This window comes from Electrona antarctica, assembly GCF_951216825.1.
Source record: "Electrona antarctica genome assembly, chromosome: 23".
Classification (NCBI taxonomy): Eukaryota; Metazoa; Chordata; class Actinopteri; order Myctophiformes; family Myctophidae; genus Electrona; species Electrona antarctica.
The window spans coordinates 29,006,981-29,020,784 of record NC_136804.1 but is presented as its reverse complement, the minus strand read 5'-3'; the positions used below and the strand labels follow the sequence as shown (position 1 = coordinate 29,020,784).

The 13,804-nt window shown below is 44.7% G+C and overlaps 1 protein-coding gene across 1 annotated transcript in view; it reads left to right on the top strand.

The window, feature by feature from the left end:
* The window catches only part of zdhhc17 (zDHHC palmitoyltransferase 17), a 48,891-nt gene that overhangs the window by 10,573 nt on the left and 24,514 nt on the right, over positions 1-13,804 (top strand). Inside the window, exons 2-4 of the mRNA XM_079494323.1 lie at positions 580-683; positions 3,649-3,771; positions 5,952-6,029. Coding sequence (XP_079350449.1) covers positions 580-683; positions 3,649-3,771; positions 5,952-6,029 — 305 coding nt within the window. The remainder of the gene's footprint in view (positions 1-579; positions 684-3,648; positions 3,772-5,951; positions 6,030-13,804) is intronic.

The window sequence follows — 13,804 nt, the reverse complement described above, 5'->3', positions numbered from 1 at the left end:
GACATTTAAATAATAGATTTGAATCGAGCCAGAGACCAAGATATTTGTGTGTGTGTGTGTGTGTGTGTGTGTGTGTGTGTGTGTGTGTGTGTGTGTGTGTGTGTGTGTGTGTGTGTGTGTGTGTGTGTGTGTGTGTGTGTGTGTGTGTGTGTGTGTGTGTGTGTGTGTGTGTGTGTGTGTGTGTGTGTGTGTGTGTGTGTGTGTGTGTGTGTGTGTGTGTGTGTGTGTGTGTGTGTGTGTGTGTGTGTGTGTGTGTGTGTGTGTGTGGTGAAAGAGGCAGAGACAAAGCGAAAGAGAGAGCGAGAGAGATGGCATGACGAGACCCAGCCCTCGTTGTCTCTGTTCAACAGACAATATGGACTTTAGAATATAATAATTTTTGAAACCTATTTTTATTGAGTTGAAGGGTTTAATATGAAGCTCGGTAAACTGCATTTCAGAATGGATGAATTTAAAAAGGATCCAACCCTGCCCGAGGGACAAGTAATTGGGCCCGCACCGGCTCGGTTCGGCTCTCTGGTATTGGGTTCCGGATGTAACCGTGCTGCCCTCTACCCTCATCCCTCCTTCTCTCTTCAGGAGATCAAGCCCCAGAGTCACTACAACCATGGCTACAGTGAGAACACGGGGCGCAAAAACCATGTGGACGACTACAGCACCTGGGATATCGTCAAAGCCACACAGTGAGTGGATTCATTGTTTTTATTTCAAAAAATTTAACAGAAATCAAACAGAAATGTAAATGCAAGAAAACAAAAATACATAACAAAAACAGAGACAATAAAAGAAATCAAAGAAAAACAGCTTGACAAACTTCAAAAATACAGCATTTTTCAAACAGTACAAGGCAAGGCAGGGAACAGCAGGAGACCATAATATACAGCAGATATATAACATGAATTGTCACAAGCCCGGCCTGCATCCAGCCCGGATTCATTGTTTGGTTGTGCATACGTACGTACGCACATGCATGCATGCTGAGAGAAATAATTTAGAAGGAAATTATAATGCAGGGTGATTCGATTCCTGGCTTTTGGGCAATCTTGAGAGCCCTTTAATATCACATATAGTTGTCTGTGTTGTAGGGCTTTTGTTGCATAGGTGTGTGTGTGTGTCCCTCCCTTTTTCTCCAGGAAGTGTCCACCAGTGTTAAGTATTTCCTTATCGCAGAACTGGCTCTGATTATTTCAGTTTCATCTGACAGTCTAGGTGTGTCCAATACGCTTCCTGTTTGTTTGGGAGTGCTGTCTGATATTGAAGTCAAGGGCTGGGTAACAGTGAAGCACGTGCGTGTCCAGGAGCAACACTTAACCCATTCTGACCTGAGATCAGATTCTAAAAATGTCTTCTACATCCTGACAGTTTTCTGAAAAAGCTATGTTTCTATGTCAGTCGTTCTTCGATTTTTCAAAAATAGCAGACCTACAAGCTCGTAGCGCGCCACTCGGTGGCGCGCTATGAGCTTGTAGATCTGCTATTTTTCAATAGCTAAAGCATAACATAATGCTAACACCAAAAGGGGTTCCCGCCCAGAATGGGTTAACAGTGCCTCCTGTGCGGCTGTGCGCTCAATATGACCACCTAAGCAGCCATCAGCTGGCCTGGATGAAGCTAAATCTGAATTTCCCCCGTGGCATTAATAAGCTCTATATGATTTATTGTTGTTGTTGTTGTTGTTGTTGTATAGGGGTGAGCAAAATAATCTAGAAACAAACACGTAATTAGATCTGATCTCTAAAATATTAATCCTTGGCAATGAGATATGTGAGAGGCCAAGAAGAGGGTCTGAAATGCAATGCAAACTAATGAAATGATTACTATATTTACCCAGGGTATCTGGGCTAAGCTCAAGAACTTGTTTCCAGCCAGGCCCTGCTCATAGAACATTTCATCGTAGTGGTTCAATGCCTTGTTCAAGGGCACTTCAGCGGTGGTAATTTGAACGTGTCGGACCGCTGATTCGAACTGGCGACCTTCCGGTATCAAGACCGCTCCGCAATCCGTTCGGCCACCGCTGCCACAAACTACATATGTTGCTTTTGCAAAAGATTGCAACGCCACTTGAAGTTACTGTATTGAAGATCATACTACATTGAATGGTTCAGGAAGAACATTGTAGCAGTGACATGACAGTTGAGCCCCTGATTTCTACTTGGTTGCACGCTGGTGTCTTGAAGTGAGCATAGCCCGGCTACAAGTTCACAATGCTTCGCAGTAGGAATGTTTAATAGTTAATCGATTAATCGCTGTTAAGAAATTAGTCAATTCAACTTTTACTTAACAGTTAATAATTAATCGTAATTAATTCGTAATTAAAAGTCTGTGGTTCTATCACTGGGTGGTTTTCTGTGAATGTAACACTGTCTCTGTGTGTGTGTGTGCGTGTGTGTGCGTGCGCGCGCTCGTAGCCGAGGAACGCACATACAAAGATGCCATAGTCAATGGTCAAATAAATATTTGATTAACCCATTCTGGGCGGGAACCTACTTTAGCTATTGAAAAATAGCAGATCTACAAGCTCATAGCGAGGCACCGTGTGCTGCGCTACGAGCTTGTAGGTCTACTGTTTTTGAAAAATCGTGAAAATGTGCCTCAAATCTTTGAATATTGTTAGAGTCAACGTTTTTAAGTCAAATCATTGCTTCTGGGGGGTCCCTGGAACAACATATTTTCAGATGGGGGTCGGCGGCCGATTACATATAATTTTTGGGGTCCTTGACATCAAATATTGAGCACCACTGATATAAAAACATTATATTTCAGAAAACTGATTTAGAAGACAGTTTTTAAATTTCGATGTCAGGTCTAAATGGGTTAAGGAATGTAATATGCCTTTGGTATTATTTCTGTGTATCAGAAAGATGTAGTTTTATGTTTATAACATTGAGGGAAATTAAGATTCTCAGATTTGTTTTACAAAAAACGCCGCTTATCAACTAACCGGGTTAATCAATCTATAAACTTATCAAAACTATCAATGAATCAATTAATGCATGAATGGATAGTTCCCATCCCTACTTCGCAGGCACCGCAACACATTGTGAGCTGGTATTAATATCAGCTGTGTTTGGTGCGAGACACAATGCTGTGCAACTAAAGCATGAATCAGGTTTCACAGTGTCATGTCCCGTACTCAAGCTTGTTGACGTTGGTCTTCTAAAATGCATTCAGGTCCATCTTGTCTGTCTTGTTATTGGATCGAATGTGTTTTGATGCAAGGGTGTGATTATCAACGGTGCGCGTCGAGTCAAAACAGAGTGTGTGTGTGTGTGTGTGTGCGTGTGCGTGTGCGTGCGTGCGTGCGTGCGTGCGTGAGTGCGTGCGTGCGTGCGCACAGCCAGACAATGAGAGATCTCTGCCTACAGACACTGTACATACCATACTGCATTGCTGGTCTGGTGACATCTAAAACTGCGTGGAAACAAGTGTGTGTGTCGGTCGGTCGGACCGGCACGTTAAAATTACCACCGCTGAAGTGCCCTTGAGCAAGGCATTGAACCCCTACCATGAAATGTTCTATGAGCAGGGTGTGGCTGTAAACAAGCATCTCGAGCTTAGTCCACTTCCCTGGGTAAACAAAGAACTTTGCTTTGTGTGTGTGTGTGGTATAGTGACCTATCTTTAAGCCATTCTTTATCTGTTCCTTAGGTACGGTATCTTTGAGCGGTGCAGAGAGCTGGTGGAGGCCGGATACGACGTGAGGCAGCCAGACAAAGAGAACGTAACACTCCTGCACTGGGCGGCCATCAACAACAGGATAGACCTGGTCAAGTGAGTCACATCTCTCCATCTGTATGGACCAGGGTCCAAGCCCGGTTCCACCACGGAGGCCTGACTCTGAGTCACATCTCTCCATCTGTATGGACCACCAGGGTCCACGCCCGGTTCCACCACGGAGGCCTCTCTCCATCTGTATGGACCACCAGGGTCCACGCCCGGTTCCACCACGGAGGCCTGACTCTGAGTCACATCTCTCCATCTGTATGGACCACCAGGGTCCACGCCCGGTTCCACCACGGAGGCCTCTCTCCATCTGTATGGACCAGGGTCCACGCCCGGTTCCACCACGGAGGCCTGACTCTGACTCACGTCTCTCCATCTGTATGGACCAGTATGGTCCAAGCCCGGTTCCACCACGGAGGCCTCTCTCCATCTGTATGGACCACCAGGGTCCACGCCCGGTTCCACCACGGAGGCCTGACTCGGCAATTCTGACTTTCATTTTCTCCTCAAAACGTGTACATTCAGATTCAGATACCTTTATTTTGCCATTGTGTATACGTATACACATAGGAATTTGTTTTGACGTTAACACCCCGACGTTAACGTCCGGGGGTATTTGGAACCATTAAATCAGGCCGCCCAGCAATTTGCAGCTTCAGGGCCCATTTCAAGGTTGCTCCGCGCCATCTTGGAAGGAGCTAGAAGTAGCTAGATGTAGCCAAAACACCCCCGAGGGGATCGACAACAACGGGAAGTATGATTACTTCTAACGCGACAAGTGACGGGACCGCGACGGGCCGTCAAAAACACAATCTTTGGTTAGAATTGGAAGCATTGTTTTTGATCAATTTAGATCAAGAGTTATTCACGTTTGAAGATTTTTCCTCCCATACATTTAGAGAGATGACTTCCGCACACCCAGTAGGTTTGGAGCAGGTGCGATAATGACGATGCATATACAATGTTGAAGGAGGGACACCCGCACACTGCCACTTGCTGGGTTCAGAGCATTTTATTAAAGCAACGTTTTGGTCTTGCGACCTTCCTTAGGCTTCCTCAAGCCTGAGGAAGGTCGCAAGACGGAAACGTTGCTTTGCTTTAATAAAGATCTCTGAAACCAGTAAGTGGCAGTGTGCGGGTGTCCCTCCTTCAACATCCTCCCATACATTAAAATGGAGGGGGACCACTTTGGATGACGTCCCAACCGGAAATGACATCGAATGTTGCTCAATCGACGCTACCAGCCGGTAGACTGGTGCGCTCCGTTATGATATGATTAAAGACGGAACTTTTGATTATTCTCCGTCCTGGGCGCGCAGTGGGATTATTTGATAGGACGGAGACCTCCGTTTTTGCCTGCTCGGGGAGCCGGTGTTAACATGTGTGCGTTCAATTGTTTTTTCACAAAAACCAACAGACACAAGACAACACCGTGCAGGGGAAATAAATATAAAGTGCAGAGTTATAGTTCATAGTGAATCAATGTTAGCGGTGTCAAAGTGCCGGTGTCACTAGGGGGCAGGGGTGGAAGGCAAGCCCAGAGCCCTTATCATCTCATGTTTGTGCCGGTGTCACTAGGGGGCAGGGGTGGAAGGCAAGCCCAGAGCCCTTATCATCTCATGTTTGTGCCGGTGTCACTAGGGGGCAGGGGTGGAAGGCAAGCCCAGAGCCCTTATCATCTCATGTTTGTGCCGGTGTCACTAGGGGGCAGGGGTGGAAGGCAAGCCCAGAGCCCTTATCATCTCATGTTTGTGAGGGGAAATCTCAGAGCTCTTTGTGACGTATATGCGTGTGTGAAAACAGAAGTGTTTAATGTTCTTATCAACCCCAAATGTAATAATAGCGCCCAAGTCAGTGGCCAATGCCCTTTGTAAGAGACGGTGTAATATAGAAGCTGACTACCCCTTTTGGTGTTTTAATGATTATGTTATACTTTGTGCTCGTAGTGCGGCACTCTCTAAAGCTTCAAGCGCTATCCATGGTGAGCTGTCGCGCATCCCGACGATCGTAAATCATTTGTGACTTTGTCTCGCATCACTCCGGCCGGACATGTAACCGTTTCTGACGAGAGCTAAGGGGTATAGCTAGCTACAGTACCTACGGCTGACGAAATAATTAAGGATGAAGTTGTCCCTAGCTCTCAATAACAGAATACACATTGTCAACCTATTAGCATATGTGTTTTATTGTATTTATCATAATTGTTTTGTTTTTCATCCTCATCACAGGTACTACATATCAAAAGGGGCCGTAGTGGATCAACTGGGAGGGGACCTCAACTCCACACCACTGCACTGGGCTACCAGGTGAGGTTACACTCAGGGAATTAGAACTATGTCTCAACTCACTGGGCTACCAGGTGAGGTTACACACAGGGGATTAGAACTATGTCTCAACTCACTGGGCTACCAGGTGAGGTTACACACAGGGAATTAGAACTATGTCTCTATGACCGAAAATGTCAAGGACCCCCAAATTGACACTAATTAGCCCGCGGACGCCCATTTGAAAACATATGCCAAGGACCCCCCATAAGAGAAGACCTTTATGGCATTTATCTAGCAGTGATTGTCAACACGTTTAATTTCAAGCACCCCCAGTTTGACATGCATTAGTCTACGGACCCCCATTTAATGGCATTTCTATCTCTTGAGACACCCAATTTATATTGTAAAATCTAAATTAATTTAACTCTGAGAGCGTATAAGAAAAAGTCCTTCTGCACACATACAATGGACAGGTGCGTCGGATAACTGGAACTGAGAAGTAGAGAAAATATAATTTTATTTTAATAATTATTTTTTCAACAGGCATTCGAATGCCTGATGAAGGTCTGACGACCGAAACGTTGCTCAATAAATCTAAACTCAAGTGAAGACAGTGTGCGGGATTCTTTTTTCTCTACAACTCTGAGAGCGTATAAATGGAACCAAATGCACCCGTTAGGGTCAATTTGGTTCCTAACTATCATTTAGCTGGGGACCCCCTGGAACTCCCTCAAGGACCCTTAGGGGTCCCCAGACACCACTTTGCTCTATGGAAACGGTGAAAGGACCACCTGGACTGATGCCATGACATTCTATCGACGACTCTGGTGTAAAATGGCAAAGGTTAGATAATGTGTAGAATTGGGATATGACGTCACATCATGTGGGACTTGAAGTTTAAAAACCAGCCTCAGAACTATATCGTAGAATGTAGGCAGAAGATATGCCACAAATCGGGTGGCAACAGACATAGATTGTCTCCAATATTCTTAGCATTTATAGATGAAGTTGATATTAAACTACAGTATACCTTGGCGTCAGGTTCTTCAAAAATGTGATGCCAATATTCAAGTCAAAACCTTGTTACAATGGGGAAACATGAGTTACATAAATACATATACATTTTTAACACTACATTACAGGTTTGTAATCATGGAGATATCTTCTTTATTAAGTTGAATAGTCTGCTTTTGGCTTCTTGTTCACTTTCTTGTCAAACTCAAAAGTCCTAGTCAAGCATGTGTATGGCAGAAGGACTGAGTCCGTTGTTGCTCTTCCTCTCGTGATGTCCACGGAGGCTGCTTGAGGAGAAAGAGGCAGCGTTCTGTGCCGTCGGATCGTGATGACCACGGAGGCTGCTTGAGGAGAAAGAGGCAGCGTTCTGTGCCGTCAGATCGGGATGACCACGGAGGCTGCTTGAGGAGAAAGAGGCAGCGTTCTGTGCCGTCAGATCGTGATGACCACGGAGGCTGCTTGAGGAGAAAGAGGCAGTGTTCTGTGCCGTCAGATCGTGAAGACTACGGAGGTTGCTTGAGGAGAAAGAGGCAGCGTTCTGTGCCTTCAGATCGTGACGACCACGGAGGCTGCTTGAGGAGAAAGAGGCAGCGCTCTGTGCCGTCAGATCGTGATGACCACGGAGGCTGCTTGAGGAGAAAGAGGCAGCGTTCTGTGCCGTCAGATCGTGACGACCACGGAGGCTGCTTGAGGAGAAAGAGGCAGCGTTCTGTGCCTTCAGATCGTGACGACCACGGAGGCTGCTTGAGGAGAAAGAGGCAGCGCTCTGTGCCGTCAGATCGTGATGACCACGGAGGCTGCTTGAGGAGAAAGAGGCAGCGTTCTGTGCCGTCAGATCGTGAAGACCACGGAGGCTGCTTGAGGAGAAAGAGGCAGCGTTCTGTGCCGTCAGATCATGCAGGGTTTTGTCGGCGTCCTTGTGACTGGGCTCTTTCTCCTGGTTCTGGGGGTCTGGAGAAGTGTCGCTCTCTCTGCGACGTTCTTTGTTCACGTGATCCGGCATCATGCCCAGTGCACAAACCGATGCGAGCGAGGTGACGGACGACTTGCTGAACAAACGCTCTGCTTCCTCGACCTGCCCATTTCTTCTGTCTTCCGTCTTACTGTTGGAGCTATTTAGTTTGGCGAGGTATCGGTCCCATCCTGTGAAGATGTTCCCGTGCATCCGGGTGTCTTCTAAATAGCTGCCCTCTAATGCATAGATCTGTCCTTCCAAGTTCGTCAACGTCTCGGCCAGTTCTCGTTTCCTCTTCACCAGTTGTGCGAGCTCCTGACGTGTGTTGGTGATCTCTGGCGGTGTTCCCTTAGCGTGTAACACCATGATGGAGCTTCCTCTTTGAGAAACAACCCCTTACTACTGCAGTACCTACCTGTTATCAGAGTACTTGGGTAACCGATGTATGATGTCAATACTATGACGTCGGTCATCTCCATATTTGGGTAGTGACCGACACGGGAGGCATACTTAGTTTAGACTAGTCATTGGTTAGACATAAGGTTGGTGAGGGGTGCGTTAAGACGACCGGATTAAGGTTGGTGAGGGGTGCGTTAAAACGACCGGATTAAGGTTGGTGAGGGGTGCGTTAAGACGACCGGATTAAGGTTGGTGAGGGGTGCGTTAAAACGACCGGATTAAGGTTGGTGAGGTGAGGGGTACGGTTAGGTTTAGGTGTGCTGCCCCGTGGGAGGTTAGGGTTAGGGTGAGGGTTTGAGAGGTTGTAGGACTAATGACTGGTATTCATAGATAGATGGAGAGAAAATGGATTCACAGGTATATTAAGTGCTCTGTGATTTATTCATTTTTTTTTTAATTCATGGCCTTGGATATATATATATAAGGGTGACAAATTTGCCTCAGCAACATTTTGTAAACCTCCACTGTATAAAACTGATTGGAAACAAAAAAGAAACGTAACAGGCTGAAGAGAGATTCTAATGCTGACATCTGACTCTCACTCTAATGCATTTTCACTCTGTATATGCCAACATCACAACCTTATAAACGCCTAGAAAGTGGTGTTACTATATAATCTAAAGCTTCTCAAGTGTGTGAGCCGAGGCTCAGCCAGCTGCTGTTGAAAGAGAGCAAATGGGATCGTAATATTGTCACTATCGGAGGGAAAAAGGCTTTTTTTAAAAAAGTCATAAGAATTATACAATGGGGCATTAATTTATTAATTCATAACATTCAAAACTAATCAATGCAATGCCTGCTACTACACGGACGTTATCTGGTCTAATTAGCCTAGCTTTACTACATTGATATATATTTTCAAAGGAATTGGACACGCATCCTGCACGTATTAATGTTTGCTCTGTATTGTAGTAGTTACTGGCTGTCATGGGAATGGAGTTGGCCAAGTATGACTATATATGCTCAGGCTGCCAAAAGATAACATTCCAGTTAGTTCAGTGCTTCGTTCTTTGTGATGGAAAGTTTGTTTGGAACTTAGTATTTGAAACACTCGTAGTCAACACTTCCTCGCTGCTGCTCTGAGCAAGCTAAAACCGAGGTTTGTCCCAGGTCGGCTCACCCTGGAGCTGTCTCTGGAGTCCCAACAGAAACCATGCTTAAAAATATCTGTTTCTAGAAAACTTTTGAAATGAACCACGGCCACATAATATATATATTTTTTACGTTAAGTTTGTTCTCTTTCTTTATATTTTTGGTTAGATTTTAGTCTCCCTATAGCGTCCATCTCCTGGAGACCTTGCCTTGTTCCCACTGTGCCTGTGCCATGTGTTACCATAGTGTTACTGGCCTGTTGGAAAGCACTGGGTCTCATGAGACCTCCCGCAGTCGGCCCCTGGGGGAAGCAAAGCTCTTTCCTACTGCATCATTGATAGATGAAACCATCCACTTGCATCCTGTTATATACACACACACACACACACACACACACACACACACACACACACACACACACACACACACACACAGGACTGCCGTGTCAGCCACCCTACCTGCAAGAGACCTTTACAGACCTGGGCCATGTCGATGTATGGTTTTAGACGAGTCAGATCTTTTTTGAGTGGTGTAAACCACTCCTACAACTGGCTTTGTTAGTCTGTGCAGAAAAAATGAGCATGGTTGCTATGTTCACCCGGGTGTGATTTCATTACGTCAGACATGATTTCATTACGTCAGACAGGCTATATAAGACCTTACACCACTCAGTTCACACGGGTGTGATTTTTTTATATTATTATTTGTCATCTGTAGGAATTTATGCACAGTCTGTGTCTGTATTTTTTGAGGGGCACTAGCCCCTCCTATTTTTAGCTATTAGTGTAGATTTATAGGGCACTAGCCCCTCCTATTTTCAGCTATTAGTGTAGATTTATAGGGCACTAGCCCCTCCTATATTCAGCTATAGTGTAGATTTATAGGGCGCTAGCCCCTCCTATTTTCAGCCATTAGTGTAGATTTATAGGGCGCTAGCCCCTCCTATATTCAGCCATTAGTGTAGATTTATAGGGCACTAGCCCCTCCTATATTCAGCTATAGTGTAGATTTATAGGGCGCTAGCCCCTCCTATTTTCAGCCATTAGTGTAGATTTATAGGGCACTAGCCCCTCCTATTTTCAGCTATTAGTGTAGATTTATAGGGCACTAGCCCCTCCTATATTCAGCCATTAGTGTAGATTTATAGGGCACTAGCCCCTCCTATTTTCAGCCATTAGTGTAGATTTATAGGGCGCTAGCCCCTCCTATATTCAGCTATAGTGTAGATTTATAGGGCGCTAGCCCCTCCTATATTCAGCTATTAGTGTAGATTTATAGGGCGCTAGCCCCTCCTATATTCAGCTATAGTGTAGATTTATAGGGCGCTAGCCCCTCCTATATTCAGCTATAGTGTAGATTTATAGGGAACTAGCCCCTCCTATTTTCAGCTATTAGTGTAGATTTATAGGGCGCTAGCCCCTCCTATATTCAGCTATAGTGTAGATTTATAGGGCGCTAGCCCCTCCTATATTCAGCTATAGTGTAGATTTATAGGGCGCTAGCCCCTCCTATATTCAGCTATAGTGTAGATTTATAGGGCGCTAGCCCCTCCTATATTCAGCTATTCGTGTAGAACTAGATTGTCGTCTTACACAAACATTAAACTCCCATTGACAATTAATTGAGAATTTACACCATATGTGGACGAGCAAATCGGCTATTTTCGTCCTACACAATGATTAAATTCCCATTGACAATGAATGGAGAATTTACGTCATATGCGTCGGATGATGTACGATGATAAGAGCGCCCCTCACATCACATGGGTGTGATTTTTTATTATACGGACTGTATACATTTCAGCTTTGTCGTTTATTGGATGTGATTCCTTTGTAGTATACACAAACATAATAAAGTAGTTTCCCAATTGACTTTCCTTGATTTCCCATGATGCATTACAGCAGTGGTTCCCAAAGTGGGGTCCGGGGACCCGTAGGGATCCTTGAGAGAGTTCCAGGGGGTCCCCAACTAAATAGTTTGGAACCAAATGGACCCTTATCTGGGTCTGTAACTCTGAGAGTGTACAAATGGAACCATAGGGATGCTAACTGGTCCATTTGGTTCCATTTGTACACTCTCAGAGTTAAAGGGGAAAACCACCCATTTTCAACATTTTACTATGTCATTAATATACCTTAGAGCTGTTGTGTGGAAATAATAAAAAAGTCCCCCCATTCTGTGTTTCCTAGAACTCAATTATGAAAAAAATCATTAACATGGTGAAACACATCTTGATGATGTCATCGTGATTTCGTGATTTCGCCTCTAGTTCTAGGAAACACAGAATGGGGGAACTTTTTTATTATTTCCACACAACAGCTCTAAGGTATATTAATGACATAGTAAAATGTTGAAAATGAGTGGAATGCCCCTTTAAACTAACGTTGATTTTACAATATAAATGGGGGTCCCTGAGAGAGACTACTGTAGACTACTATGCATGTCACACTGGGGGTGCTTGAATTTCAACGTGTTGAGAATCACTGCTGGAGCTGTAAAAATCTTCTCTCACAGGGGGTCCCTGGCAGTATCTCTTCAAATGGGGGTCCGCGGGCTAATTAGTGTGAATTTGGGGGTCCTTGACATGAAAACCACTTTAACCCATTCTGGGCGGGAACCCCTTTTGGTGTTTTAAACATTATGTTATAATTTAGCTATTGAAAAATAGCAGATCTACAAGCTCGTAGCGCGCCACGAGCTTGTAGGTCTGATATTTTTGAAAAATCGTGAAAATATTTATTTCAGAAAACTTGGAGGATTTAGAAGACATTTTTTTAAATTTCGACGTCAGGCCAAAATGGGTTAAGAACCACTGCATTACAGATGGAGAGCTGCTTAGACATCACTGTGAAATTACTTCTTGCTTCCCAAGACTGTTGGCAGACACACACACACATACACACACACACACACACACACAACCGCTGTAACACAATATAGTATCCGGCTAGACCTGGAAATTACTGAAGTGTTTTAAATTCCTCCAGTCATACTAAATCAAACTGTTTAGGCAATGTCACTCAAAAATGTCACCGGGCAAGACAAGCTACTGCAAATCAGATGTCACCATGATGACGTGTTGCTTAGTACGAGGTGGATGGAATGATCCTCAAGTAATTTTAGGAATTTCACCTGGATTAAAGGAGAATTCCATGCTAGAAGGCTTTCTTACCTTTCTTAACTTTCTTTGTAGTTGTTACATCCCCACCAAAGAGGTCCAGGTGTTTTTTTTGTGTGCAAAAACTCCTTATTGGCTATTTCCCCTACCATAAGCCCTAGAGTTCTCATCGGGCCTGAAAATTAAGGCCCGGCCCTACCCTACCCTAACTGGGTCGGCCCGAGGCCCGGCCCGACCCTAACAATTACCATAATGTCAGGCCCGAAAACCCGAAAAAGCCCGAGTGAAAAAAAAGAGAAAAAAAGGAAAAAGAAAAATGCCACTATATGGCCGCGGCGCCGTGGATTATTGAGACGACCGTGTCAGAGAACGCACTTATAGTCTAGTCGCCGAAATAAAGGATTTATGTAACTCACGTCAATTGGCTGATAATGTTCCATTTTCAACATTCTAATGGTTTCCAGCAATTTCCAGGGGTGAGTAAAAGTAAAGTAATCTTCTGAATCAAAGTAGCAGCGATCCTCTGAAGTGACGCAGTTAATTATGTCCAATAGGCTACTGGCAATATTATGACAATTGTCAACTTGGCTATAATCTACTAGGTTACTGTATAGTTTACATTAATCATTGCCTCTCAAACCCACATACCACGCGTAATGTGCGTTGCCTAACCAAAAGAACAGACATACAAACCATCAACATGCCGCTCGATGGCGTGTCGAGTCTGTCGACAGCTTGCAGATCTTTTATTTTGGGCAGTGGGCACACAACGAGGCGCGCTGCGCTACGATGGGGAAATTAAATAGCTGTAGGCTACAGCGCGCTGCGATACGATTTGTAAACCAAATAGCTGTAGCCTATACAGTGTGACTGTAACATTGCTTGGTCATCATGTAACTATATTACGTGCAGGCGCTTTCATAGTTATATGGAGCATTTACCGTTGATTAGGTAGCCTAATTTAGCTTATTCACCCAGCTGGGTTCAACGAGATAGCAGTGTCTCGTTAAGCCCCGACGTTTCCAAAACGAGCTATTGCGGATAAATCGATGGTCTTATAAAATATTGAAGCATATGGCAAGTTGACTTAAGTTATATAGTTGATGCTGAACAGTAAGCAGCTCATTTGGTTGGCAAACCAGAGGCCAGCCAGCGGTAGCAAGTTCAACAACCACC